The following is a 24,790-nucleotide window of genomic DNA, read 5'->3' as shown; positions in this document are numbered from 1 at the left end:
GTGTCTTAAACTGGGCACTTAATAGAGAATATACCATCTTCTCTGTGTAGCTGCTGCTGAATACTGCTGCATAATAGCATCCAGGAAACAGAAACCCAAATGCAATCTTAAAATTGTTAAATAAAAAAAAAAAAATCAGTCCTGAGACAATTTTGTACTTGAAATACACTGAGCTTGGTGAGCATTGTTGAGTTATTTCAGTCAGTTCTGGCTCCTATCCAGTACTTAAAAAAAAATAATATATAAATCATAGCTAACGTGCAGCATGATGGGATAGTCTTTGGCTAGGGACATTCAGGCAGTTAATTTAACTGTCACATTGGTGTCTTGTAATGGTACAGTTTTAGACCCTGGCTCAGTGCTGGCAACAAGACACCGCTCACAAGGAAGGCCATTTCAGGATTTAGTTGAAGAACATACCGAGCCTGGAGGACTAGCAGTCAGCAGCAGTTAAAAAACAAGGTTAGCAGAATTGCCCAGAGTCCTCTTGATTTTTCTTGGCAAACCCAAAGGTTCTGTTAATGGAAATATCGCTTCTGTAAAATGTTCTTAGACTTACAGGACATTTGCAGGAGACAGCTTTTTAACAAAAGAACCTGAATGGGGAGAAATATGAACTCCACTGCCAGGGGAGAGAAAACTCAGACTGAATGGTGAGGCAGGACGCTAATCAGGAGAAGCAAGTGTAAGAAGTAGGAAGGGCAACTCTAAGATAGACCCGTGAATAGGCACAGCACTTTGTTTATTAGAGCAAATAGCCTTTTCTTTCATCAGCATTCAGTGACTCAGCATGGACTTCTACCTCAGCTTTGTCTATATTTATTTTGTCCTGGACTACCTGACACCTTTTGAAAGGGTGTTTCGCTGTTCAAGGCCTTTATCAGTTCAAGAGGTTAGGGAACAGAGTATCAGTCAACGGATGTCAAAAACCAGGGAAATAGGTTCCCACCCACAAAAATCAAGGTGTAGAACTTGTTGCTGCAGAGAACTGCGGAAGCCAGAAGAATACAGCCGATTAAAAAATGGGCTGAGACAAAATTAATGAGAGACTAAATCCATCTGCAGCTATTGCTGATACGGGGCCTACAGTTCACGAGGCCTATTAAAAACAAAAGCATAACTGCAAGAGGGCCGGAGTGTATAAACCATGGATGGATTGTGTCTATACAACCTCTCTCTCTCACCTTTCCTCTCTGAGCACCTGCTTCTAGCCACTGTCTGATACCACGCGGTGCCTCGTGCAGCATCCAGGCTGCAAACGAAGCGAGCAGAGCTACGCCAGCTTAAATGCTTTAATGTGTTTTATCATATATTTAAAATGCAATAAGGAAGAGGTCTGTGCAAATGCAGTTACTTGAAATACACAGCTAACAAATTACTGTCCACATTTTGCCAGACTTAAAGGTATTTCTTCCTCCCACTCAAACTCTCTTCCTAATTCTGCCTTGAAATTCAGGCTGTCAATCATTTGCAGACTTTTTTTTTTTTTCAGTTTAGATTGTTTCCTGGCTTCCTGCCTTCAAAATGTTTAGATTTTGTGAGCACCAAAACAAAAACTGTCCACACAGTAAGTAGAAATTGATAGGCTGGAAGCACCTCGTTAGCGATGCCATTTTCCTAACACCTCAGAACATCACTTTTGCTTGTTTTGCCTGTGTGTGTATACAATGATTTGCTTCCTAAGTCTCTTTACTCTCACGTCACTTTTGCATGCAAAATACCTTGGAACAACCCAACCAGTAAAAAGCCCAATTCCATTAGAGAAGTAACAATGTTAAAAGGAAGCTTCATTCACTGCCCACCTCATCTGCTCCCCCCCATTTTGGTTGCTGTTGGATCAACCTTTGGACCAAAAGTCCAACTGTTCTAAAACTCAACACTGCTAAGGATATGGCAACAAACAGCACATGAGTTCCAAGGAACACTGATGAGCCATGGTCTTCCTAGGTATTCACCCAGCTATCGAACCATGCACTTTGATACTTTGCTAAGACACAAAATTAATCATTTCATAGTGAAATATTTGGGCTAGAATCAACAGAATCTAGCAAAAACCTCTCAAAACAACCACAGACATTACTGCAGGGTTGAGGATACAACGAATTTAGTCTAGTGAGCAGTCTCAGCTCAGTAAATCTGAAAGAGATCATCTCTCCAGAAGACCTGCACAGCACAATGCATCAGCAATACAACTGTTTCCCGTACTGTTTTTTCAAAAATCCCCGATCCTGGACTGGGATTGTTGAGCTGCTACATGCTTTGATGCCCAGCTGTCAGAAGATCAGCAATGCCATTCAACTCCACATGTACAAAGGAGTTTCTGGTACTCTCAGAGCAGAGCTGCAGCACACGCTATTACTCATCTCAGAAAGGCCACACACTTTTCTTATAAAAGGTTTTTGTCGTTTACCAACCTAAGAGGACTTTTATTTTATTTTTAAAAGACAGTTGTGAGGTGTCACGTCATCTCAACTCTTTGGCTGTTTGATGTTCTCAAAAGAATTTGCTCATGAAGGTCGAGAAAGTCTGAGGGAAGCCAAATTATTGGCTTCCATACAGACTGCCTAGATGGTATTAGGATCGTGCCTTTGCTTGGAAGAGGAGTTTCAGAACATCAAGCCACAAACCAAAAACACAGCCCTATAGAACGAAGCCTTGCAGTGCAGCGTTGACCTCAGGTGGGACTGAGCTCCTTCGCATGCATCTTAGCTGACCTACAAAGCTGCGTCAGGAGCACCGTGACCTGCTGCGTCAGCTCTGAGGAAAGCAAGCAGGGGGATATAAAAACCAAGTCGCCAAGACCACCGGATTCAGCCTCCAAGCACCAAGCAGACTGCCTCAAGCAGTGTAAAAGCATGCTCCTGCCCTTTCCTTCCCATGCAAGTTTCCCAGAAAGGGTCCAAACCATTTTTTTTTAAACTAAATGCTTTTAATAGAAAACAAAATACAAAATAACTCTTTCCAGAAAGCAGAAATATTTAATCTCTCCAAATGACAAATTAGAACGTGCTTTTTCTGCAGATCCTTGCTTTAAATGCTGATGATTTATTTCACAAAGTGTTCATGAAACTGATATTGCAACATTTTGAGAAAAATCCAACACTGGCAAAGCTGCCTCTGCGTATGCACAATAATTTAGTAATACTATTTTTTCCCATGTCACTTTGTGTGTGCCTCTCTCTCCCCTGTCTCCCTCTTCCTAGATTGCCAACTTCCATTTACGGAAATATTTCTGTGAGGTGCTGTGGTGGATTGACAAGCCCCGTTCCAAACAGGAGTCCAAACTTAGCCCCTTCAGTTCTATCATGCCCTCCTCCAGCCAAGGCAAGTCACTTATTACCCCAAAAGCCACCACTCTACCCCTCACCGTCCTCCCACACAGTGCAACCAGATTCAGAAAGATCCCTAATTAATGGAACATAAATACAAGTATCACAGCTAGTACCAGGAACCAAACCCAAATGACAATGCAGAGATGGGCCCCAACTGAGGTCAGATTTCCATCCCCTTATTAAAAAAGAAAGATGGTATTTTCTACTTAGCTTGTCCAAAATATTGCAGAAGTGCTATAGGGAGCTGTAATATTTGGAACCACAATCAGCGTAGAAAATACAGAATGTTCTTTTAAATATAAGGGTCTTAAAATGCTGGTCCTCTGCAATACCAGGAAAACAAAACAAAAACAAAAAACACTGGGCCAGTAGTTCTCCACACGCTCAAGCCTCAGTTAACAGTAGGTAAGGTGTGCCCATCAATCAACGCAGGATATTTAAGTGCAGGTCAGCAGCTTATCTGGCTGGCAGCTTCGCTTGTCTGGACCAGGCTTTTGGTTTCCCCAAGCTACTGGACTTCCTCCCCTTTTCCCCATCCCTACAAATACAGGATTAGAACGTATACATATTTTCATCGCTCTGCCTTTCTCCTTACTCCATTCAACAGCACAGGCCTTTTTGTGGGCAAGAAATTGTAAAGCATTAGCATCACTCTGAACATGCCTTCCAAGGGGGCAGAGGAAGAAAGTGTTTCACAGTCAGTAATCTCAGCTTGTAATGGACTCTGGCATTCATCACACCCACCCGCTTCCCTAAGAAAAAAAAATTTAATGTTCCTGATTTTCTTGTGCAATTCCAGTCACTAGAAGAAGATTACAGGCCATAAACTGTACGCTCAGTACATTATTCATCTGTCCGGTATATACACCAACCAGTTCACTGGAAGACCCATCCGCAGGGGCGTTGCAGTAAGTGTTCCGGATGTCCCAGACCCGGACGGAATTGTCCATCGAGGCCGAAGCGATTAAACTACTGTCGGGGCTAAAAGTAAGGCTGGTTATGTTGTCCGTGTGGCCCCTCAGTTCTTTGTAGAGAGTTCCCGAAGCCAAGTCCCACAGCTTTAGCCGCTGGTCTTCGCCCGCCGAGGCCAGGTACTTACCGTTGGGGGAAAACGCGAGCGCTAGCACGGGGCCGCGGTGCCCGGTGAACAGACGCACCGAGTTGCCTTGCTGAGTGCTCCACAAGCGCACGGTTTTGTCCGTGGAGCCTGTCGCCAAGTAGTTGGAGTTGGGGTGGAACTTGACGCAGTCCACGTCCGCCAAGTGGCCCGCATATATCCGCAGCGGGTACGTCCGATCGAACGACCAGAGCCTCGCCGTGCGATCGTGGGAACCGCTGGCGAAGTACAGGCTGCAGGGGCTAATGTCCAAATCCCAGACGGGGTAGGCATGTCCTTGGTACAACACAGTGTTTGTAAAGCTTCCGAGGTCCCAGTATCTGATGGACATGTCCTCAGAGCAAGATAAGAGCCCCGAACTGTCCGAAAGGAACCTCGTGCTGTACACAGGCCCGCAGTGTCCTCTCAGGATCTTCATTTCTGTGCCTGCGCTGTCATCCTCTTCCTCCTGGTCGGGGAGGAGAAAAAAAAAAACAAACAAAGAAAAAGCATGTTTATCTGTTCTGCGAATACAGGAACCGCCGTGAGGAAAGCAGGCTGGCGTTAACACAGAACAATTTATTTTAGACATGGCACGTTCTGTGCAACTCTGAGACATACTGCTGGCGCACTCCCTACATCTAAGTCAATGCTGAAAAAGATGTGGAGATCAGACTTTTATGTAAAAGGTTTTACCCTTATTTTGCATAGCTTCATTCCCACTTAAGAAGGCACCTTAACCTGGGACTGTATGCAAATAAGGAAAAAAAAGAGTAGTAGTATTTTAAGATATTTTTCCAAATGTCTTTTGCTTTAAAACACTTGCTAAAAACATCTGCTTATTCCCTACCCGCTCTCTACTAAACTTTTGGCTAAGATGTTGAAACAGATCTTGGCATCTGCTCTTTCAGTATGGTCATTATTGGAAGCGAAACTCACATTAGAGAAAAAGAAACCCAGACATCTTAAACAAAAGGCAGGAGATGGAAGGACAAGGCGTATCTGACAAGCTGTCTACTGGGCATTGCTTCTCAAACCCCGCACCTGAGCAGAGATGCAGCAAGGCCGTGGTATCTATTTCTCTGTGCCAGCTCCACCAGAACACTTTTACATCCCCACCCTTCAATAAGAGAAAATATATGCGGCTTATTTAGGTCAAATGATCTATTTTGGGGTAGGAGAGGATGAATAATCACAAAAAGGACGGCAGTGGAAACCTTTTTATCCTGTAATTCTCCAATTCAAGTACCAGGGCAGATCATCAACAAGTAAAGGCTTTCAGGTTTAAAGGCTGCTCGGTGAGCTGTGCTAAAGGAATCTGGACATTTGGCTCCTCCTTTCAGAGGGCATCAACCTGAGAGCCTGCTCAAGCAGCACCTCCTGATAATCCAAGGCTACAGACTGCACAGGTTGCAACACATCTCAACCCAAAACTGTCCTCGCCTAGCAAGCTGGGGTCTCACCGACGGCGTGCAAGAAGATAACCATGGCTTGGGATGCATCTGCGCAGTCTCTCGAACCCACCCCTCCTCAGGACTGCCATGCTGGCCCTTTCCAGCAGCACTGACCCTACGGTTTCACGACCTGCAGCTCTGCCAGCTCGCTGCCCTCCTCCCTCCCGGCTGTGCGCTCAGTGGTAGGTGGCGAGCCGCATTTAGCGGCGCTAATTCTCTGCAGCGATCGCTGCCCATGGGAGCTTCGTGGCGTGGCTCGGGGCCAACTCCATCTCTGCCACAGAGGTGAGGCACCGAGGCGTTACAGGCTCCAGCACGCAGAGCCCCATTCTTATTCAAATTGATATTTTTCTGCCTCAGATAGAGCGCTGCCTGCTGGGATCCACGGCATCTCCAGGCTACGTTACCACATTAAAGGAGAGACACTGGTACCTGCAGCGTTTTGTACTATTTAATTGCAACCAAAATATTCCTGACAAGTTACCAGAGGAGGCCCGTTCAAGTTCCCTATACTTTATGATAGTTTTGTTAAGTTTTGCAAGTCCAGGTACTCAATTTTATGATTTCAAATCATAGAGGGCTACTTTGTCTGCAAGCACATACACTTTCCTCTTACAAGCACATGCTCTTTTTCCCTTACATTACAGTAGCAGCTTATTTGAAAATGCCTGCAGAAGCATTCAAAACCACACTCCTATAAGGTCACAGGTAACAAATCTTATCTCTCTCTTCTGTTCAAGAATCGCTTAGCAAAAAAACTGCACACTTGTGTCATAGCTCACTGAAAATGGTACGCCGACAATGCTTCTGAGTCACCGCATTTTTCTGTTTCCTCCCTGTCCAAGTCAGTCTGCTGACCAGATTAACAGAGCAGCTGGAAGTGCAGCCACTAAATTACTGCCTCACAGAACCAATCTTCATTTCTTTGTCAGATCAAGCACGTTCCTCCTTGCATCCTGCAGCTACTACGACGTAGGTGAGCGATTACAGCAGCTACAGAAAGGTTACGACCTGTGTTACAAATCAGCAGGGAAACCCTCTTCGTAGTATTTTTTCCAGGATTCCCATTGCACACATTGAGTACGTTTCCTGGGTAACACACACCACTGGGCACTACCAAGACATCCATTAGCTCCTTCTGAAGTGGTTGCTGCTGCTGGTCAGCACAAACAGTTTGCACTTTCTTAGAATTGACAAGAAATTAAGTTATATACGCCTATTTTAATCAATAACCTACGGACACACCTAGAAGCTACTTTTATTATTTGTGCTCCGCATTTTGAGAAGACTATCAAAACAGATTTTCAGTAATAGAACTGGAAAACCAACACTATTAAAATGAGCTCAAAAAATCTACTCTTCAACAGTGAGTAGAAAATCTTCCTAAGCAACTACAAGACTCCGTAAAACTACATTATTAAGAAACTGAAAAAAAACTAAAACGTTGCCATGTTTTGTTACATAGGACACCTTCTGGACCAGCTACCTGTGAACAGGCTATCCCAACTCCTCAGCTATTACTTAAATCAGTAATGGATGTTACATGGCAGTCATCTGGACTCAGAAAATTTACGTGCTTTACTGCATTTGACTTTGTGAGCAAACATTACCTAGCTGACAAAAATTATCTTGATCCTTCCACCCAGCATAAGACGCAAGGGAATGTGTGAGCTCCAAAACCAAACAAGCAAACAAAAAAAAACCACACCCATGGAACAAAAAGCCCATCCCTCCCCACCCCCCAGAAAAACTTTATTTTACTCTAACTAGTAACAAATTTCCCTCAGTGCCATCTTCTCTCATCCTGCAGTGCTCTTAAGGTGTGAAAAGGAAAGCTCTATTATCTGCCTACAGTAGGGATCTCCTAGCAGGGAAAGATGGGGGGGGCAGATGCCCTGGCTTTCTTTGCAGGACATTTTCACTACTTCTCCCCAAACTCCCTCCCATCTGCCACACGAGCTGTCAGCGTCATCCCAGCTCACCGCCACCTGAAGGACCACTGCCACTCAGTGACCTAAAAGTGAGGCCAAATGGGATCGAGCCTGGCTCCCCAGAATTTAAGGGCTGCCACACCCTTACAGCTTGGAACTGAGAGTACTATTTTCCGTTGTTGATTTATGTACTACCAGCAATGAGCGTGGCAATGTTGCAAAGAGACAAACGATAAGGCCATTTGCACAGCTGCAAAGTTGCATTTTATCCCGGACTTCAAGTAAGAGAGACTATGAAGTGGAGATGCCACTGTAAAGAAAATGAATTACTTAAAGAATTACGTTATCCCAAACAGTCAGCCTCTCCTATTGCCAAGATCAAGACAACACTGGTGAAGTACAGTGGGGCATTACACTGAGCAAAATTCACTAAAAATACATCTAGTAACACCTAGAAGACAACTTCGACTTCACTGACACAAGGGCTTTACGTCAACTAGGAAAAACTGTTGATCTCTAACACTTTTGTCAAACTACAATCTCATTTATATTTATATCTCTCTCTATATATATATATCTCTCTCTCTATATGTATATATATATATATACACACACAAAGAGCTAATAAAGCCAACAGTGTAATTTTAGTGCCACCCTGAAAGAGATCCACTGAAACTAGCACAGTCCCAGACATCTGTAACTTCTCCATAAACAGAATGACTTATTTGCTTGCAGCAGGTCAGAAACCGAGCTGAAGATTGATCAATTTGGGCTCTACTTGAATGTAACGCTGCATCCAAACCTAATTACACAATACAGAAATCAAACAGAATGAAGAAACCCTAAGAAAATCAGCCAAGTGTAACATCCTCACAAGTTGTTCTACAGAACTCACTGAAGTAATGTCAAAGCACATCAGAATTTTTTGTTGTCACAGGTTTCATCAAATTTATCGCTGTGAATTGCTGCTGATCAGACTGCAGTGGCAGTCTGAAATACAGCCTCTATACACATCGGGCTGCATTGCTGATGACTGCACCCCAGCCAGGGTGGTCTTGTTTGGTCTGTCTTGGTACCCGTGGCTTCTGCTCCAGAGGTACCCATGTCGCTAGTGGTCTGCTCCCACCTGTGACCCAACACGTGCCTGGATATATTCACTCTGTGCTCCCTGACACTAGCATTTATTTCCTTTATAGTCCTCAGGCTTTCGTTTGCATTCAGGACACGCAACAATGCATTCAGGCTGGTATTCCCCCTTCACTCTGAACTCCTGGTCAGGTCACTATTTGTTTAACTAGTGGTGAAGTTATTCAGAGCAATGACAACTTTGACTTGTGCTGGTCTTTGACCATTTTTTCAGACCTGTGCATAAATACTGCAGGATACACAAGATATTAAATAACCAACGGCAGCCATTTGTACTTAAGCTCCTGCAGCTGTTTCATAACACATGTAAGATATGCAAATATGTGCCAACAAAAAGCTAACGCACGCTCCCGATAACCTGGCGATATCTCACGTTTCTCTAGTCTGGAGCCAAAGAAGGCGACCTGTTGATTTACCAGAGAAATCCTCCTCTGTCACAGGTTATTTACATTTGGTTTCCATGACATGCAATCCACTGTCACGTGTCCGATGAACTCTTGCAGCTTGTAATGAAAACAAACAGAGCTTCATCTTGGGTTGGCCTGACCCACTTACCTGTTCACTCAGCAGGAAGGGTTAACCTGGGAAGCGGTGAGCACGCTGCTCTGCTATCTCACCTGGATGCCTGCCTCTAGTTCTCAAGCTGACTAACAAAGCAATCCCTAACTATATACCTCGGTACTCCAAGCTCTCTGCATTCTTCCAAAACAAACAGAACCTTGCCACCAGGTATTTTTTTTATGAGTAGAAAATAAAACAGGGGAAAATGAAAGGATGCTTCTCGTGCTAAACGCTCAACAGAAGAGCAAATGCATTTTTTCTTCTTTTTCCCTTCAAGAGGGGAGTGATTAAACAAAGCAAGAGTCATAAATTCTGATCTCTAACCAGATATAAGACACTACGTGGGAAGCTGTGACGAGAGGGGCGGAAGGGTGTGACTAGGAGGTAAAAAAAAAAAAAAAAAAGAGAGAGAGAGAGAACACTAGAAGATGCTATCTAGCCCGGCATGCGAAAGCACAGATATCCCTGTCCTCATCTCCAGCACTCGAGAAACTGAGAATCCTCTGAAGTTTCTACCCTGCTGACTCTTTAACACAATTATTTTGCATATTTTTTCCATACTAACTCTTCACCTCTGTTAGGGTGACTGTAGGGTGAAAAAAAGATACAGTTTTTCACTTAGGTGTACTTTGTCCTGAGCGCTCAGACCATTCTTACTTTATTTTTCTCTTTCCATTTCTCTCTCCTTTTCTTCACCCTTCTGACTGCTTGTTCTGAATTGCTTTTCTTCCAGTTTCCATTCACTACAATGTGTTTTTACTGCCCGCATCTCCTTGTTTCACCTTCCCACCCACAAGAAGGCTCCACGCTCCCTGGGGAAGGGAGCCTTCCCAAATGACCTGTCCTAACGGGCTGCCTGCATACCACGATCTGCTCAAGGTCAAGAGGCAGAGGGAGATCAGCATCTAGGACTAGAACTGTGACCTAGGCACATCTTCACCACACCTCAGTGCAGCGTTTACAACCATGGCAGGGAAGAATAGGGATGAGAGTAGGCTATGAGAACTGTGTCAAGGCAGACAGGCTGTGAACAGCCTCACAGTCCCCTAAGACACCATTAGATACTCAACATGCATGTCAGAAATGCCTCAACAGAAAGGGTATGTGTGTGGGACGGGGAATTGGGGAAGGGGTATCCAGACCTCCTCATCCAGGATGTCACAAGCCAGGCGGATGCGGGACACATCGACGAGGTGGGGCTCAGATTTTAACTTCCTGGAACGCAGGCTCCACAGCTTGACGCACGAATTATCAAACCCAGCAGCGAGCAGCTTGCTGTTCGGTGAAATCTCGGCCGTGTTCAGCAACTGCTCCGTGTTATAGAAGGCATAGAAACAGATGGTGGTTAAGGAAGGGGGCCCGTCCTTGACGCGCTTAATGCTGTCCTGCAGTAGGTCCAGCGCCGCCTCGTTCTGCAGAATGGAAGCCGGCACCTCGCTGGGCTCCAGGCCGTTGCTCTCGTTGCGCGAGGAGCTCCCACCGGCGTAGAGCTGGTAGTCGGTCCTCTTGGCGGGCTGCACATCCAGGTGAATGTGCAAGGTCAGGACTTTGCACAGGGCGTTGTTGTTGTCACTTTGGAGGTAGCGAAGAAGGTAGTTGTAGCTGTCCTCTTGAAGGCGGATGACGTACTTGTTGTCCAGAAAAGCCCGGAGCTTCAAGTTGGACAGGATATCTTGAATAGTCATGGTAGTCTGCAACTGCTCAATGATATCCTTCTGGCTGGCGTTCTGCAAGAACATGCCATGGAAGCGGCTGTAAAAACTGTCCACTGTGCTTTTCAGGCCATTCTGGACCATGTTCAGATGGAGGTAGACGAAGAGGGGATACAGAAGAGGCATCACTTCATGGCTGTGCTGAGAATCTGAATCTATATAAAAAAAAAAAGCAACAAGCTTTGAACGATTTCTCAATCTACCTTTTACTAGGAATAAAGCAGAGCAAGGTCAATTACTGCAAAAAGTCTCGATGGTGGCATAAGAGAGCAAGGCTCTGGAGACTTTTGTTGGTGCATCCATGTGAACCCCTTCAGTCACTTAGAGGGGATACCCAGTATTTATTGCAGATTTAACTAGACATTTAAAAGTCAGTGAGGTACATTATCAGAATAAAAGGCAGAGATTTCAAAACCCCTTTTAGGTGTGGGTCAGTTATTAAAATAGCACCTCAAGCTACATGACAACTGGATTTCCCCCATGTATTTAAGAAAAAAAACATACATTGTTTGTTGCAATAAACTCTAAAATACACTTATTAAACATATTAAATACTATTTTAAGTAGAAGTCAAAATTATTTATCTAGCTTGTGTGGACCTGAACTTTGGTGGCTTTTTTTTTTCCTCAGCTTCAATAAAACTTGTACGTGGTGCTTTGGATGGAACTGATTTGTCCCCAGGGGAAAGGAAGCTGCAGTTTCCAAAACGTACTGCAGTATGCCGGGCTGGTTTTATTTCTGTGCCTGCTCATGAGCACGCTCCCTCTTTCTCTGCCAAGGCAAATCCCAGCAGTAATTCCTCGTACACAGTGTAACAAACTCCTGATTAGGCTATGCTGTACCTTGCAGAGAGCGATCTGGGCAACAGCTCCACCCCTCCTTCTTGGGGCTGCTTCCCTCCCACCTTCAGCTGCAGGGAGCTGCGAGCAGCAGAGCCCTGCCGCCCAGCGCCGTGGCACCACATAGGGCCACAACAACGATTTACTGGAGGCCCAGATGTGCAAGTACGACATCTGAATTACTGGAACAAAATATGCATTGCTGATCTGCAAATAGCATTACTTATTTTCAACTTGTTCTCCCCTCCTGCCACTCACCACTGCATTTTTCCCCCCTTTTCCATGAGGCCATTTTTCCTCTCCAATGAAGCACTCTTCCAAGACTTGTCCTAGCCCATACTGTGCCTTTCTTTCATTTCTGTATGGGTACATACGCGTGTGTATGTGGTGTGCAGCATATATACACACACTTGCGTAGTTCAGCATCATCCCCATTTTTCTACCACGGAAACTGGGCCAAAGCCAATGAAATCAGTGGTCTATATGTAATAAAAGCACGAAGCAGCTGGCAGCTGCTCTTTCCCTGCTATGTCAGCAGGTGCTCGAGTCCTGAAATGCAACAAGGGAAGGACCTCACTCTGCAACAGGAACAACGGGGAAGATGTAAGAAGCTGGCAGAGATGGGAATGATGAAAATGTTCCAAGAAGACACCAGGAGAGGTTGAGGGACCTGGGTCTGCCTATCCTGGAGAAGATTAAGTAGGTATCTAGCTTCTGCCTTCGGTACCCAGTGGGATGTTATGGAGGAGGTGGAGCCAGCCTCTTCTCAGAGGTGCGCAGTGGAAGGATAAAAGGCAAGCTGCAGCATAGGAAATTCTCACCAAATTGCTCAGCCTTGAAACAGGGGCAAGGCTACGACTTTTCTGCCTCTCTCTTCCTGCCTACTTCCCTCCCTAACTTTCTCTTCAACCACTGTCAGGAATATTAATTCTAGTGTTATGCATGCTGGGATCAAGACCCACTGGAGGAATGAATGTGTGCCCAGAAATGGGAAAAGAGGCAACCTCCCTTTTCTATGCACTATTCTCAATATTAGTCTGCTTTCTTATCCCCACCTCTGGCACTCATAGAATAAATAAGGACATTTCCAGGAGCAACTTTTTTTTTTTTAAAGTAAAACCAACCAACCAAAAAAAACACAACACACCACACCATGATTGTCCTCTGCACCACACTACAGAATGATAGTATTTTCCCTTTCTGTCATATACCTCTAGTCTCAAAGTCAGTACAGTTAAATTTAAGGGAACAAATTCTCGCTTAAAAGTCCAGATGATCATAAAAAGAAGCCAATTACAACAAACATTCAAAAAAAAAAGAAGTAGGAGACAGCAGAGAACTATATTCATTTCTAAGCTACCCGCCTTTCACATAAAGCACTGATCTTCTTTCTTGTCCTGTACCTGTATTCTGTTATCCTGAAGATCTACACAGATAAAGGCCAAATGACTGAACAAAAAAAGATAAACAGATACCTATCCAGAAAAGCCAAAGCTACTCAGCACTCATGTTAAAAAAAAATCCATATTTTTTTCTAATTGTAGTAACTGAAATCTCAAAATTAGAAATCAGAAGTGTCAGTTAGAAATAAGCCTTTAAATTTTATTATACTGTCATTTACTCATTAAAATGACAAAAATTCACATACTCTTCCTTGCTTCTTGATATTTACCTGTGAGAAAATTGCGTAATCGTCCAAATTGTACTTCATATTGCTGTGGCTCCGCCAGGCAGGGAGCTGCAGACACAACGTTGGCACAACCAGATTCAGATTGGACTGTGAAATGAAATAAAATAAGATTAGGATTTAAGGAGTTCTGCATGTGTGTCTTGAAACAAAGCTTCTCATAAAATCCAAGGTAATGTAGCCACCAAGATGACATTTTATATTTCACACTATCCAGGGAAGACACAGTCTGAAGCACCTAAGCACAGCATTTATTAAATTTAACCTAAAGTCACACAATCTAGACATATCACGAACGAAAAACTATACTGAAGGTTTTTTTTTTTATTCAAAAAAAGCTTAGCTACTCTGCTTGCTCCCCCACTGCCCCAAACACATTTCTAAGCTTTCAGACACAACACTGAATTTACAAGAAACAGAGTAATGCTGTCACAGATCCCTTCAGAGTTTTAAGAGATAACTGCAGCTTTATTGCTTCGCGCTCAAAAGATGAGGAAAGCAAATCACATCATTCTCCAAAACAAAGTCTCTTCTTCAGCTAGACCCAGCACCCATCGAGAACATCAGGTGTGCAGTAACACCACCTCTGAGTATTATGGTCACCTGAGATGGTATTAAACTGATTTTCAGAGTCAGTATCAGCTTTCGTAAATGTCTTTCTGAATTATCTAGAAAGGAAAACGGCTTTTCTTCTTCTGGCACAAAACCTTCGCTCTTCTGTTAAACACTCACAACCTGACAGGGGACTTGGTGCAAGTTTACAACACCCACCAATATAACCTAAGCATACACAAGTACTAATGAATAGAAACAATTTAAAATGTAAATTTTATTTCTAACTGATATATTTAGTTCTTCTACTCTTCTAAAAGCATGACAAATCAAAGAGTTTTATCTTGTTTTCATCTTTCCTATTTTTTTTATTCATAACTATTTTCCCCTCTATAAAATTTGTTTTCATCACTCTCCCTTCCAATTCCCTTGACTTCTTTTGGTCTTCCCTCCCTCCCAATCCTTTTTATCCGCTCTTTTCCCTCCTAACCTTTATCTATCACTTTTTTGTTCCAGCATTTGGCTCACACACAGAGGCAGAGATAGCCCTGGAAGTCTATAAACATCATCATCAAATTTTCACATGTGAGAGAGAGAGGCCAGCCTCCAGCTCATCTTGATGCCTCTAATTAGAGAGAGATCAGCACACGGGGCACACGCAGCCAGTCACTATTCTCCCCTCACTCCATATTCCCAGAGCTTACAGAAGTACAGAAGGTGTACGTACCGACTCTGAATTCAGCTTCAGAAACAGAGCTGGGCTGTGCTTATCATCCCCCCACGGGGAAAGAAATACAGATTCTGGTACCAATACCCCATCTTCTATCAAGTCCATTTCAAAATAAACACAACCCATTCAAAGATACCGATACACTGCGTTTCTGCAGCCTGGCTGCTTCATAAACTCAGTGCTGGTAGCAATCCCAGGCTCAGGGCTTTGCATGAAAACTCAGAGCAGCAATTTATAAAAGAAGCAACTTTTTTCTTTAACATTTCTGTAACGCAGAATACTGGTATTAATTAATTCAAGAATCTTTTCTATTTGGACTGACAATTGAATATATTCTCTCATGATGAATACTGATTAAACTCTGCATTGCACACAAACGCGGCAACTCAAGAACAATTAACAGCAGTTTTTAATGTCACCCATATCACTCGTGGCAAAGGCAAAGGACACCAGAAAACCAGAAAATACGAGGGCTTGACTTTCATGCTGTCACAGGGTTGCATGCAACAGCCAACTCTTCACGGAGTGTTGGTGGCCTCATTTCAGCACGAACATTCATGACTTGCCACCCTGCTTGTGCCACACAAACACGAGCTATGGTTCTTTGGTTTCATGACGTGCTCCCTCCTTGCCACCTCTTTCATTTTCCCTGCATAAATAACGTACTTCCAAAATGAAGATGGACTTCTTGCTTTAAAAAGTGGAAATTCATCTTTGGCTCAGTATCCTGGAGCAGTCTGACTGTGCACTCGTTATGCCCTGCTGTTTTAGTAATGACTAGAGCTTGTTCCCATCAAGCAAATGGCAAATGAACCCTACCTACAAGCCTGTAACAACAAGCTCAACTTGAAATCATTTTCCTTCCCAAAACGCTTGGCCAGCTAAAACTGCTAAAGGGATCAAGAGCTCAACTCATCCCAGAGCAAGAGAGTAAATTTTCAGGGATTTTTTTTTACTCCTGGTGGAAGTAAAACACTGTCCGTATCCTTCTTGCACATTAGCAGACCTACCCTAGTTTCTTTTCCAGTTTCCCCAGTGGCCGCAAGAACACTTACTGGAAACATCTGCTCCTTGACTGCACTTCCTGTAATTGCAACTCGAGAGCAAATTCCAAGGAACTCATTCCTAGTTCAGGGACACCGACAGTACCCTCCTGGTGTCCCGCTGCGGCTAGGAGCAGCGCTGCTCCAGCTAACGAACACAGTGCTACTGTAAACACTGTTTCACAGCAACTGACTCCGCTTTTATGTGAAGGAGATCAAGTAGAATTTTACATTAATTCCGACAGTCTTACGTGTTGCCAGAATCCTGCGGACAACATCAGAGAAACCTGTTCCTCCGTCGCTTATTCTGTCCCTCAAATACCCTTCCGCTTCTTTAAAGAAATATGGAATTGTCTCGAGGAAGCTCTGAGCTGTGTTTTAGTGCAAAAACCAGAGCTGTACAAATATAGCAAGCATGGAGAAGGGCTGAACTGAAGAGGCTCTGGGGGAAGACAAAAAGAAACGCCAAGGTAAAACGGAAAAACAAAACCATTTAAAACCCAAACCAGTGGACACTTAGCTTTGAAAGAAGAAATCACAGAATTGGAGACAGAAGTAGGCAACTCTCCCATTTATACAGACCGGCTAATTTCAAAGGCAAAAAAAAAAAAAAAAAAAAAAAGAAAAGATATGAACAGAAAAAGCAAGGTGAGTTTTGTTAAGGAACAAACTAAAACATCTTCAGAAAAAAAAATACTTAATTGCTTTCCCTGAAAAAAAGCAATGCAAGCTACAGAATCTGGTCAGCTTTTCTTTAGCTGCCTCTTTTATCAGGATAAGTACACACTGGGATTTTCTTTTTCGACACAGTCATTCACGGAACTGCAGCATATTCACTGATAGCTTACTACCAGCATGTCTGACATGGAAAAGTAGTCAGCAGCAGAATACACGATAGCAGGCCATTTTCAGTTCTAATGAAAACTGATGACTAAGTTCTGAATCACTAGCCACAAAACCCTTACGCTAGCATGAAGATACAGACTAATTATAAGAAATTTACTAATAACGTTTGTTGGAAGATTAGTTAAAAGACAAAAATCGATCACACACTCATTCACACTTTACTGACATTCTGTTCCTGCATGATGCCGTATGTGAATGAAAGAATTTGCAATCCAATCCAGCTCTCCTTGAGATATTTTGCATCCTCCTGGTATTGATTGGTCTCAAGTTCTAATCCCATTCCAACACCGACCCTTCTACCCACCTCTCCCCTAAAACCCCTTATCAAAGCCAGTCCAAAACAATTTGTCATTTTATTTTGGTTCTATTTCTCCCCCAACTCGGCCCAGTATTACTTCAGGGAGTTGCAGCAAGTGTCTGATTGTTAACTCCGAAAACAGCAAGGAAATCAAAAGTACTGAGAAGGTGCAAGTCACCTCTAATAAGAAAATATTACTCAATTTCTTTCAGGTCCTCAAAAGAGTCAGCCTATACATTTACCTATACACCACTCATCTTTGGATTGTAATTACAGCAAAATAAACGCAGAAAGAGTCATTTTGACATCTGGTCTTATCCAGCTACCATCACAGAGTTATACAGCAGCTAATGTTGTGTCAGATCAAGTTATATCACAAATAAATAAGGTCCCTACCAGTCTCAGCCTGGGATACAGTCTCAAACTAAGCAGGTTCATTAAAAGAAAACACTTTCTCCTTGTTCTCTCACCCAGAGTTTGGCCTAGTATTTTCTATTACTTTTAAATGTAAATTTAACCTTTATATCCTCCACATTGCTTGCATCCATTCAACATTTGTACCTGCTCAAGTACTAGCATAGTTTTTTATAACAAAGATAATAATTGCTATGAAGATGGTCACAGGCAGAATTTGGACCAGCTGGTCGCGTAGCAGGATCCAGAAGACTTTAAAAAAGAGGAGAAAGGACACACAGGGAAATAAACTGTCTCATCGACTGAAGGTTTTTATTTTTTTTTATTTTTTCCAAGTGACACATAGGAGCTTTCACAACTTGAAACTGACGAGGCCAGAAAATGAAACAGCCTGCACCACTCCTGTTTTACATGATACAGCCCTCCTTGAGCACAAAGGTACATTTTCCTGCTTCTACGTAATTCCTCATCTAGGTTCTTCTCACCTCTGTCCCAAAGCACCACTACTCACCAGGCTTCACGCTTTTTGGGATATAACATGTATTTTCCGCTATCCAAACCTGACATTTCAGCCTGCTGTTTCACTGCCCATGCATCTCATTTTGTTCCATTTCCATCCATATTTTCGTTCTTCAAAGGCTCATACCTCACACCAACTTGATACTGGGAAATTTCTTTATTTCAAAAGGAAAGCTGTCCGTAGGTACAAATTCACCTAGTTACCAATATATGTGCTCACGCTTGCCACAACTCTGCCAAGAAGCACGCACAGAAAACATTAGGATTACCTGTGAGATTAGCTGCCATCTCTTCAGCAGACTGACACAGCCTCAGCCCTTGTTTTAGGGGACCTTCTGAGTCCACATACTGACGGCGCTTGAGGTAGCAGGACACCGCCATCTGAATCTGTTCTGTGCGTACGCGTTTCATGACCTAAAAGAAAAGAAAGAGATGACGGGCTGTTACTGTGTAGTTATCTGTTAAGACCGACATACACCAGAGCTGTATGAAAAACAACAGAGAACAAACAGCTCAGCATTTTCATTGCTGAAGTCAAAAAAACTCACTGAAATATGAAATAAAGCCTGCAGGCACCTGCCTCGGTACTAAGGCATAACTAGACACTTTGAACCAGATCCCTGAAGATATTTTGCTGTCTAATTCTACTAATTTCACTGAGGAATCCAAAATACCTTTGAGGATTCTGGACTAAAACTGCAGTGATGAGCTGAAGCGTTTGATTTTGTTAAAAACAATTCTTAAAAAAAGTGAAGGTTTCTCCTCTACAAAATGATACTGAGAGTCAAGGAAATGAGAAAGTAAGATACAAAGAAGAAAATTTCAGAATCATAATGCTTTAAATAGCACACCTATTTGAACTATTTGGGGAGTCAAAGAAGCAATAGGTTATAGCCTGAATTTAAAGGTTAGAGCCGGACTTTCGGTGCTTCAGTCAGGTAAGTTCCCAGAAAGAAAAAAACAAACAGGGAAATTAAAATCAAAAGCAAAACCTTCTTTCTGCCTTTTACACCTGTCCCAATATACATACACTTCCCTCATATAAATGTGTGGTTTTTTTTTTTAATCCTTTGAAGTTTCTGCTAAATAAATTTTGAAAGCCATCTTCACAAACACCACTTGGTAGCATCTCAAAGCCAAAAGGAGCCTGGTGCTCGCTTTTAGCCTCTGGTTTGTAATGAAAGCCTCAGGAAGATGACTGCAACAGCTCCCCTGCTATTCGAGCAGCTACCAGTAGTCAGTGGCCTGGCTGCCACCAATCCTTAGGCAATAGCTATCGATTCTAGAGAACTTCAGATAACTTAAAAGGCTTTAAAACAAAAAGAACTAAGCGACAGTTTTATTCTACTAGGGTAACAGGTACTGGCTGCCTCATAGTTCCACACCTTACAGCACCGCTACAGAAGACCAGCATACATTTCACACGTGCGCCTGCTGTCTGGTTTGAGTAGCTAAATCCAACGAAACACAGCTTCTAGGAGAGGCAGACAGGGATGCCTTCTCTCCTCCCTTGCAAGAAGCAAGTTTCTAAAAAAATGACAACTTAAAAGCGTGACTGTAACCATGCCTTCTATAGTACCCATGCACACTCTAGTGCTTACCCCAGGTGTTAAAGCAATAAATTCCCTGTGAAGTTCCAGGCAGATGGGATGCAAGGTTTTAGCAAAACTCACTTCAAACAGATACGTGGAATTGCAAACCCGTATGCTCTGGGGAAAACCTTAAAAAGCTTTCCATTTGTTCTCACAGGTGAAGTAACTGTTGAGGGTGGGGAAGGGGCACCAACAGGTGTGGAGTTTGGAAAGCACTTCCAGATAGACCTATTAAAATCATCAGCTTCAACCACAACTTATTCCACTCCAAAAACAAATTTCCTTTTAATCTTCCTTGCAATTAAATAAATTACATCGACTTACCCTGTCTCAAATACAACACTTTTACTGCTACACAAAACAGCGGAAGACAAAACACCAATGAAGTCCATGAAGAAGGGTGGACACAGGGACTGACCAGCACCTGAGCAACCTCCCAAAAAACAGCTCTTATCTGAGCTTCACGATCTATTACACTGCTGGTCTGCATTTCAGCTAGCAGCACAGGCTCACGTACAAATTTCCCATCCAGGTCCACCCTAACGCCTCTGCATACAGTCTGCCACACAGCTCGGGTTAGGGCAGCAACTCAGCTGAATTTGAGACGCTCTCACAGATGTGTATTTCAGGTCTAGAAATGTTTTGGAGGGTTTGTATCTAACATTGCTAGATTTGGGTTATAATCCAAAGAAACTTGCTCCCAAAATAGCAGTGAACAGACTCAAATCCTTGTTTCTGAAGTGGTTTAAGAATCAAAACTGGGTAAATCAGCCTCAGGTCTGTGGCTCAGAAACAAAGAGAATCTAGAAATATCCTTGCCTGTACATTTTTCTGTAGTTACAGGACCGATTTGCGCTAGGCTAGGCTTGGTGAGAAAACCCTTATTCATTAGGGGACACCGTGCATATAGAGGTCATTCCTCATAACTCCTCGTGGAGCAGAGAAATTGAAAACTGATCTGTGAGAAAGGCAGAACTGCAGGGCAGCCTTTGAAATGTCAAACAAGAGGAGCACTGAAATCAGTCTTCTCCAGCTGCTGAGCAGAGGCAGGTGACCAACAGCAGAAATGGATGATTTGAAAACAGAAGGAAAAAAAACCACAACTGATTGACCTGTAGTCTCAAATTCTAACACCAGGATTTAAGTTTTTCAGCAGCAAGAGAGAAGGGCCCGGGAAAGGAGCAGTGACTGGCAGCTGATTCAAGTCCGAGCTTTTTCAGAGCTTTGGGGATAACAGGGAAGTCCCGGTTTCTTCAGCCAGGATTAGCAAGGTGACATTCGCTTTGTGAAATCTGTCCATTTTCTTGCTCCGTTCGCAGCCTTTGTGCGCTCCTCCTAGCTGCCAGAGTACTGAGTGCTAAAGCGGCATCGCAGGGAGGTCTTCTTCCCTACCCCCAGGTGACAGAGCTGCAACTACCTTCCAGGAAACGAGTCTTCACCGGACCCACACTGCCACCCCTACTTTCATTTCAGGTCTCTTTCACCTTGCCATTATCCCTCACCCTCAGCATTTCATAAAGAAACGTCACAGGAGCCGAGAAATGCGCTCACAGTGAAAGATAAAAAAAGTGCCAGAAGAGCAAACCCAAAATTCCTACAAATGTCCTGCACCAAGCCCTCAAAACTAGAGTTTATCGTAAAATAAACAGGAGAAAGGCCTGCCAAAACGCCTTTAACCGGGTTCAAGCTGAGCCAGTTCACAACGGGTCGATAATGCAGAATTTAAAGGCAAAAAAAGGACAACTCTGCAGTTTTAACCTCCACATCACTTTTAGGACTAGATCTCGTAGCTGAAGATAACCTTCAAAATACACACGTAGCAACCCCTGCCTGTGTTTGCAGGAAGCTTGAAATGATCATGCACGAGTCTGAGCTGCCTCATTCTTCTCAAACACCCAGAGAGAACAATAAATACTAACACTATTAATTATTTCTACCGATAAGCAAAATACATAAGGAAAGAGAGGAGAAATATCGCATCAAGGGTCTGCCCAGCTACAATGCAAGGTCTCCTGAAGTGTCACAAGTCAGAGCGCCTAAAAAAGGGTATTAAGTTACTTTTCTTTGAGGAACCAAAAACGCAGAAGAAACTCAGAAGAGAGACTGATCACACAAAACGCATCACAAGTTCCTCTTTCCTAGAAGATTAGATGAGCACTAAGCATTAGGCCAAGGAAATTCATTTCCTGCCTGTTCTACCTCTTGGATACAGGTTTAGGCAGATTCCCCGGCCCTGAAGTATCACCAGTACAGATGTATGAAAAAAAAAGCTTGAAAACCAGTGTTGGAAATGCTGCTTTTTAAGACTCTGCTTTCCTGTCCTGACTCTCGGACAGCCCGCTCTTGCTTCCAACAGACGAAGGAAAGACCTGTGGGCAGAGAACCATCAGGAACACGCAATCTTAAAACAAACAAACAAAAACCCAACAGCACGAAAGCCCATCTTGAATATTCTCTACTAAAAATAACGTCTCGGGCCTCAGCCGGGGAGCAGAGGAGTACCGTGTTTTAACCTCTGTCGCTGGGTGGATATTTGGAGCCTACCGCCAACGCTAATTAAGCCCCTTGGCTTTTAATTTCGCGATACTCAACTAATCTCGGATTTGCAAAACTTCGGGAGCAAACAAGATACTGATAGACTTGTGGGAGGATGACCCTGAATCCGGAGCTGAGTGACCGGGGGCGTTCAGCAGCAGGCGAGCTGACACGGTGCGAAGCAGGAGGCGCGCTCCCGGCAGCAGCAACCGGGGAGCAGAGCGCTGGCGCTTTTGGGGAGCCCCCGTCCACCCGCCTCGGTTCTCCCTTCGGGCTCCGTGTCGGCGGATTAAGCTCTGCCAGCCCCACCGGGCTGCCTGCCCCGAGGAGCCGCGTGCCCTGGGCGCTAGGGCTGCCCGCCCCGAGGAGCCCTGCGGGCTCTGGGCGCCGGGGCACGGCCCTGGGGGAGCCCCCGGAGCCCGGCCCCGGCCCCTTCTCCCCCGCAGCGGGACCGGGCGAGCGGCGAGCCGCAGGGCTGCCTGCCCCGGCGTGAAAGCGAAAGTCTCCCTGTGAGGGCCATTAAAATAAAAATATAAAGCGGGAGAGAAGCGGGGGGGAGGCGGCGGACGCGCCCGGTGACCCCTCGCTCGGCTCCCGGCGCCCAGCCCCGGCCCTGCCCGCGGCCGCCGCCTCCTCCCCGCCGCCGCCGCCTCCCGGGGCCGGGCCGGGCCTGCGGGGCCTCGCCACGAGGCTGCCGCCGGGACCCGCCGCCTCCTCCCGCCGCCGGGCGGCGCCGCTCCCTCCCCGTCCCCATCCCCGTCCCCGCGGGGCTCCCCCCGCACTCACTGAGCATCGCAGAGCGGCGGCGGGCGGCGGGCAGCGGGCGGGGGCCGGGCGGCGCTGTCACTGCGCCCGGCGGCACCGAGCGGGGGCGACGCCGCCGCTGCCGCCCGCCCTGGCGGGGGCGGCCGGGGCTGCCCGGGGGCCGGCGGCCGGCGGCGGCCGCTCCATGGCTGCTGCTGGCGCTGGCGGCGGCGGTGGCGGTGCTGCCGCCCGACGGCACGGCGGGGAGGGAGCGGCGGGGAGCGGGGCCGGGGCGGCCCCCGCGCAGGCGCCCTCCGGCCGCCAATGGGCGCCGCCTGCCCCGCGCCGCCTCCCGGGGCTCGGCGCTCGGCTGCCGCCGCCTCGGCGGGGAGGGACGGGGGGAGGCAGCGAGCCGCCGGGCCGGGACCAGGAGGGACGGGGGGAGGGCGGGGAAGCGGCGAAATGGCGGCCGTGTACTCCGGCGTGCACCTGAAGCTGAAGAGCGCCCGGACGCCGTGGGGGGACAAGGTGAAGCTCGCCCGCTTCGCCTGGGTGTCGCAGCAGTGCTTCCTTCCCAACAAGGAGCAGGTAGGCGCCCCTCTCGCGGGTCCCGGCGGGAAGGAGGGGCCGCCCCGTGGCACGGAGCTGGCCGCCGAAAGGTTTCGGCCCCGGGTGGGAGCGCACACGCGGCCCTGCCGGCGAGCTGAGGGCAGCTCTTGGTCCTGGGGCTGTGCGAAGAAATGTCGCGGCATCGCCTTCCAGGTGGCCTCGGCAGAAAGGCTTGTGCGAGGGCAGGGGGAAATAGTCCCTCTGACAGAGGGCAGCACGTGTGCGGCGCCTCGTGGCTCAGGGGGAAGCTGCTTCCTTCAGAGCTGCCGTGGGCAGGCTTTAGGATGTGCTGCCTGGGACCCTCCCCTGCCTGCTGCTGCTGCTGGGTCGGAGCTAGGTGAGAACGAGAGCTGACCACAGACCGGTGTGCGCCTCCAGCAGCTCCAAACCTCTCCCCTCAAGTCCCTGGTTTTACACCCTGAAGTTCAGCGTTTCCCTGAGCGAGGGGTGTCTTGCGCTGCTCCTCCAGCCTAGGGGTTTTGTGGGGGCTAGGGTTTGCACCGTCTGGTGTCAGCGTTTGGAATTCCTGTCGTTTAAGTTACTTAGAAGAATACATGTAGCCATACACCGTATTTTGAAATCAACAATTTAAATGAGTAGTTTTTAACCTTTTTCAGTTTGCACATCTAAATTCCTAGGCCTGAATTTCCATATGGCAAATTTGAACCTGCTAAAAGGAAGATACGAAAGGTATACCAAGTGTCAGCAAAGATCACCTGGGATTTCTTTAAGGTCCCCTCCAACCTCAGCCATTCAACGATTCTAATCTACAGTTTCAAATCTTTGATTCAAAAGATTAGCCTTGCTCATTAATAACAACAATCGGACTTACGGCCTCTGCTGAAGAAGCTGATGAAAGGGCATTAGGATGTCGGCTCCTGAAAGCTGTCTTGAGAAGGTTCAGGGGAGCACGGGGCCACCAACGCTGGATTAAGAATTAAAGGTTTTAGGAATTTAAGTCTTGATTGAAACCTTCAAAAGTGAAGTTCTCTGCTTGTGCAGAGCCTGTTCTGCTTGGATACAAAGCAGTTCTCAGGGCCCAAGTGCTGTAGTTGTGAAGAGGTACTACTTCTGTCATGTTTTCACTTTT

The 24,790-nt window shown here is 45.6% G+C and overlaps 2 protein-coding genes across 6 annotated transcripts in view; one reads left to right on the top strand and one right to left on the bottom strand.

Moving 5' to 3' along the window:
* Positions 1-723: 723 nt before the first annotated feature.
* TAF5L (TATA-box binding protein associated factor 5 like) lies at positions 724-24,764 on the bottom strand. 3 transcript variants are annotated; one of them, XM_083831080.1, is made up of 5 exons: positions 23,581-24,764; positions 18,490-18,634; positions 13,744-13,848; positions 10,663-11,387; positions 724-4,897 (listed from the first exon to the last, which is right to left on the bottom strand). In XM_083831080.1, the coding sequence occupies exons 2-5, from the start codon at positions 18,629-18,631 to the stop codon at positions 4,100-4,102; spliced, it is 1,770 nt and encodes a 589-aa protein (XP_083687206.1). In that variant the 5' UTR covers positions 18,632-18,634; positions 23,581-24,764; the 3' UTR covers positions 724-4,099. The 3 variants fall into 3 exon arrangements, with proteins under 3 accessions (XP_083687206.1, XP_083687205.1, XP_083687207.1); XM_083831079.1 differs by lacking the exon at positions 23,581-24,764 and adding an exon at positions 23,134-23,289; XM_083831081.1 differs by lacking the exon at positions 23,581-24,764 and adding an exon at positions 19,822-22,361.
* URB2 (URB2 ribosome biogenesis homolog) overlaps positions 23,517-24,790 on the top strand; it is a 73,287-nt gene continuing 72,013 nt past the window's right edge. For 2 of the 3 annotated variants that reach the window (XM_083831074.1, XM_083831075.1), the window contains exon 1: positions 23,517-23,679. In XM_083831074.1, the coding sequence (XP_083687200.1) occupies positions 23,554-23,679 (126 nt within the window). In that variant the 5' untranslated portion in view covers positions 23,517-23,553. The remainder of the gene's footprint in view (positions 23,680-24,790) is intronic. The other variant, XM_083831073.1, reaches the window with a different exon arrangement.

The sequence above is a fragment of the Anser anser genome (genome assembly GCF_964211835.1).
Source record: "Anser anser genome assembly, chromosome: 3".
In the NCBI taxonomy this organism is placed as follows: Eukaryota; Metazoa; Chordata; class Aves; order Anseriformes; family Anatidae; genus Anser; species Anser anser.
This window is presented reverse-complemented; position numbering and strand designations above follow the sequence as displayed.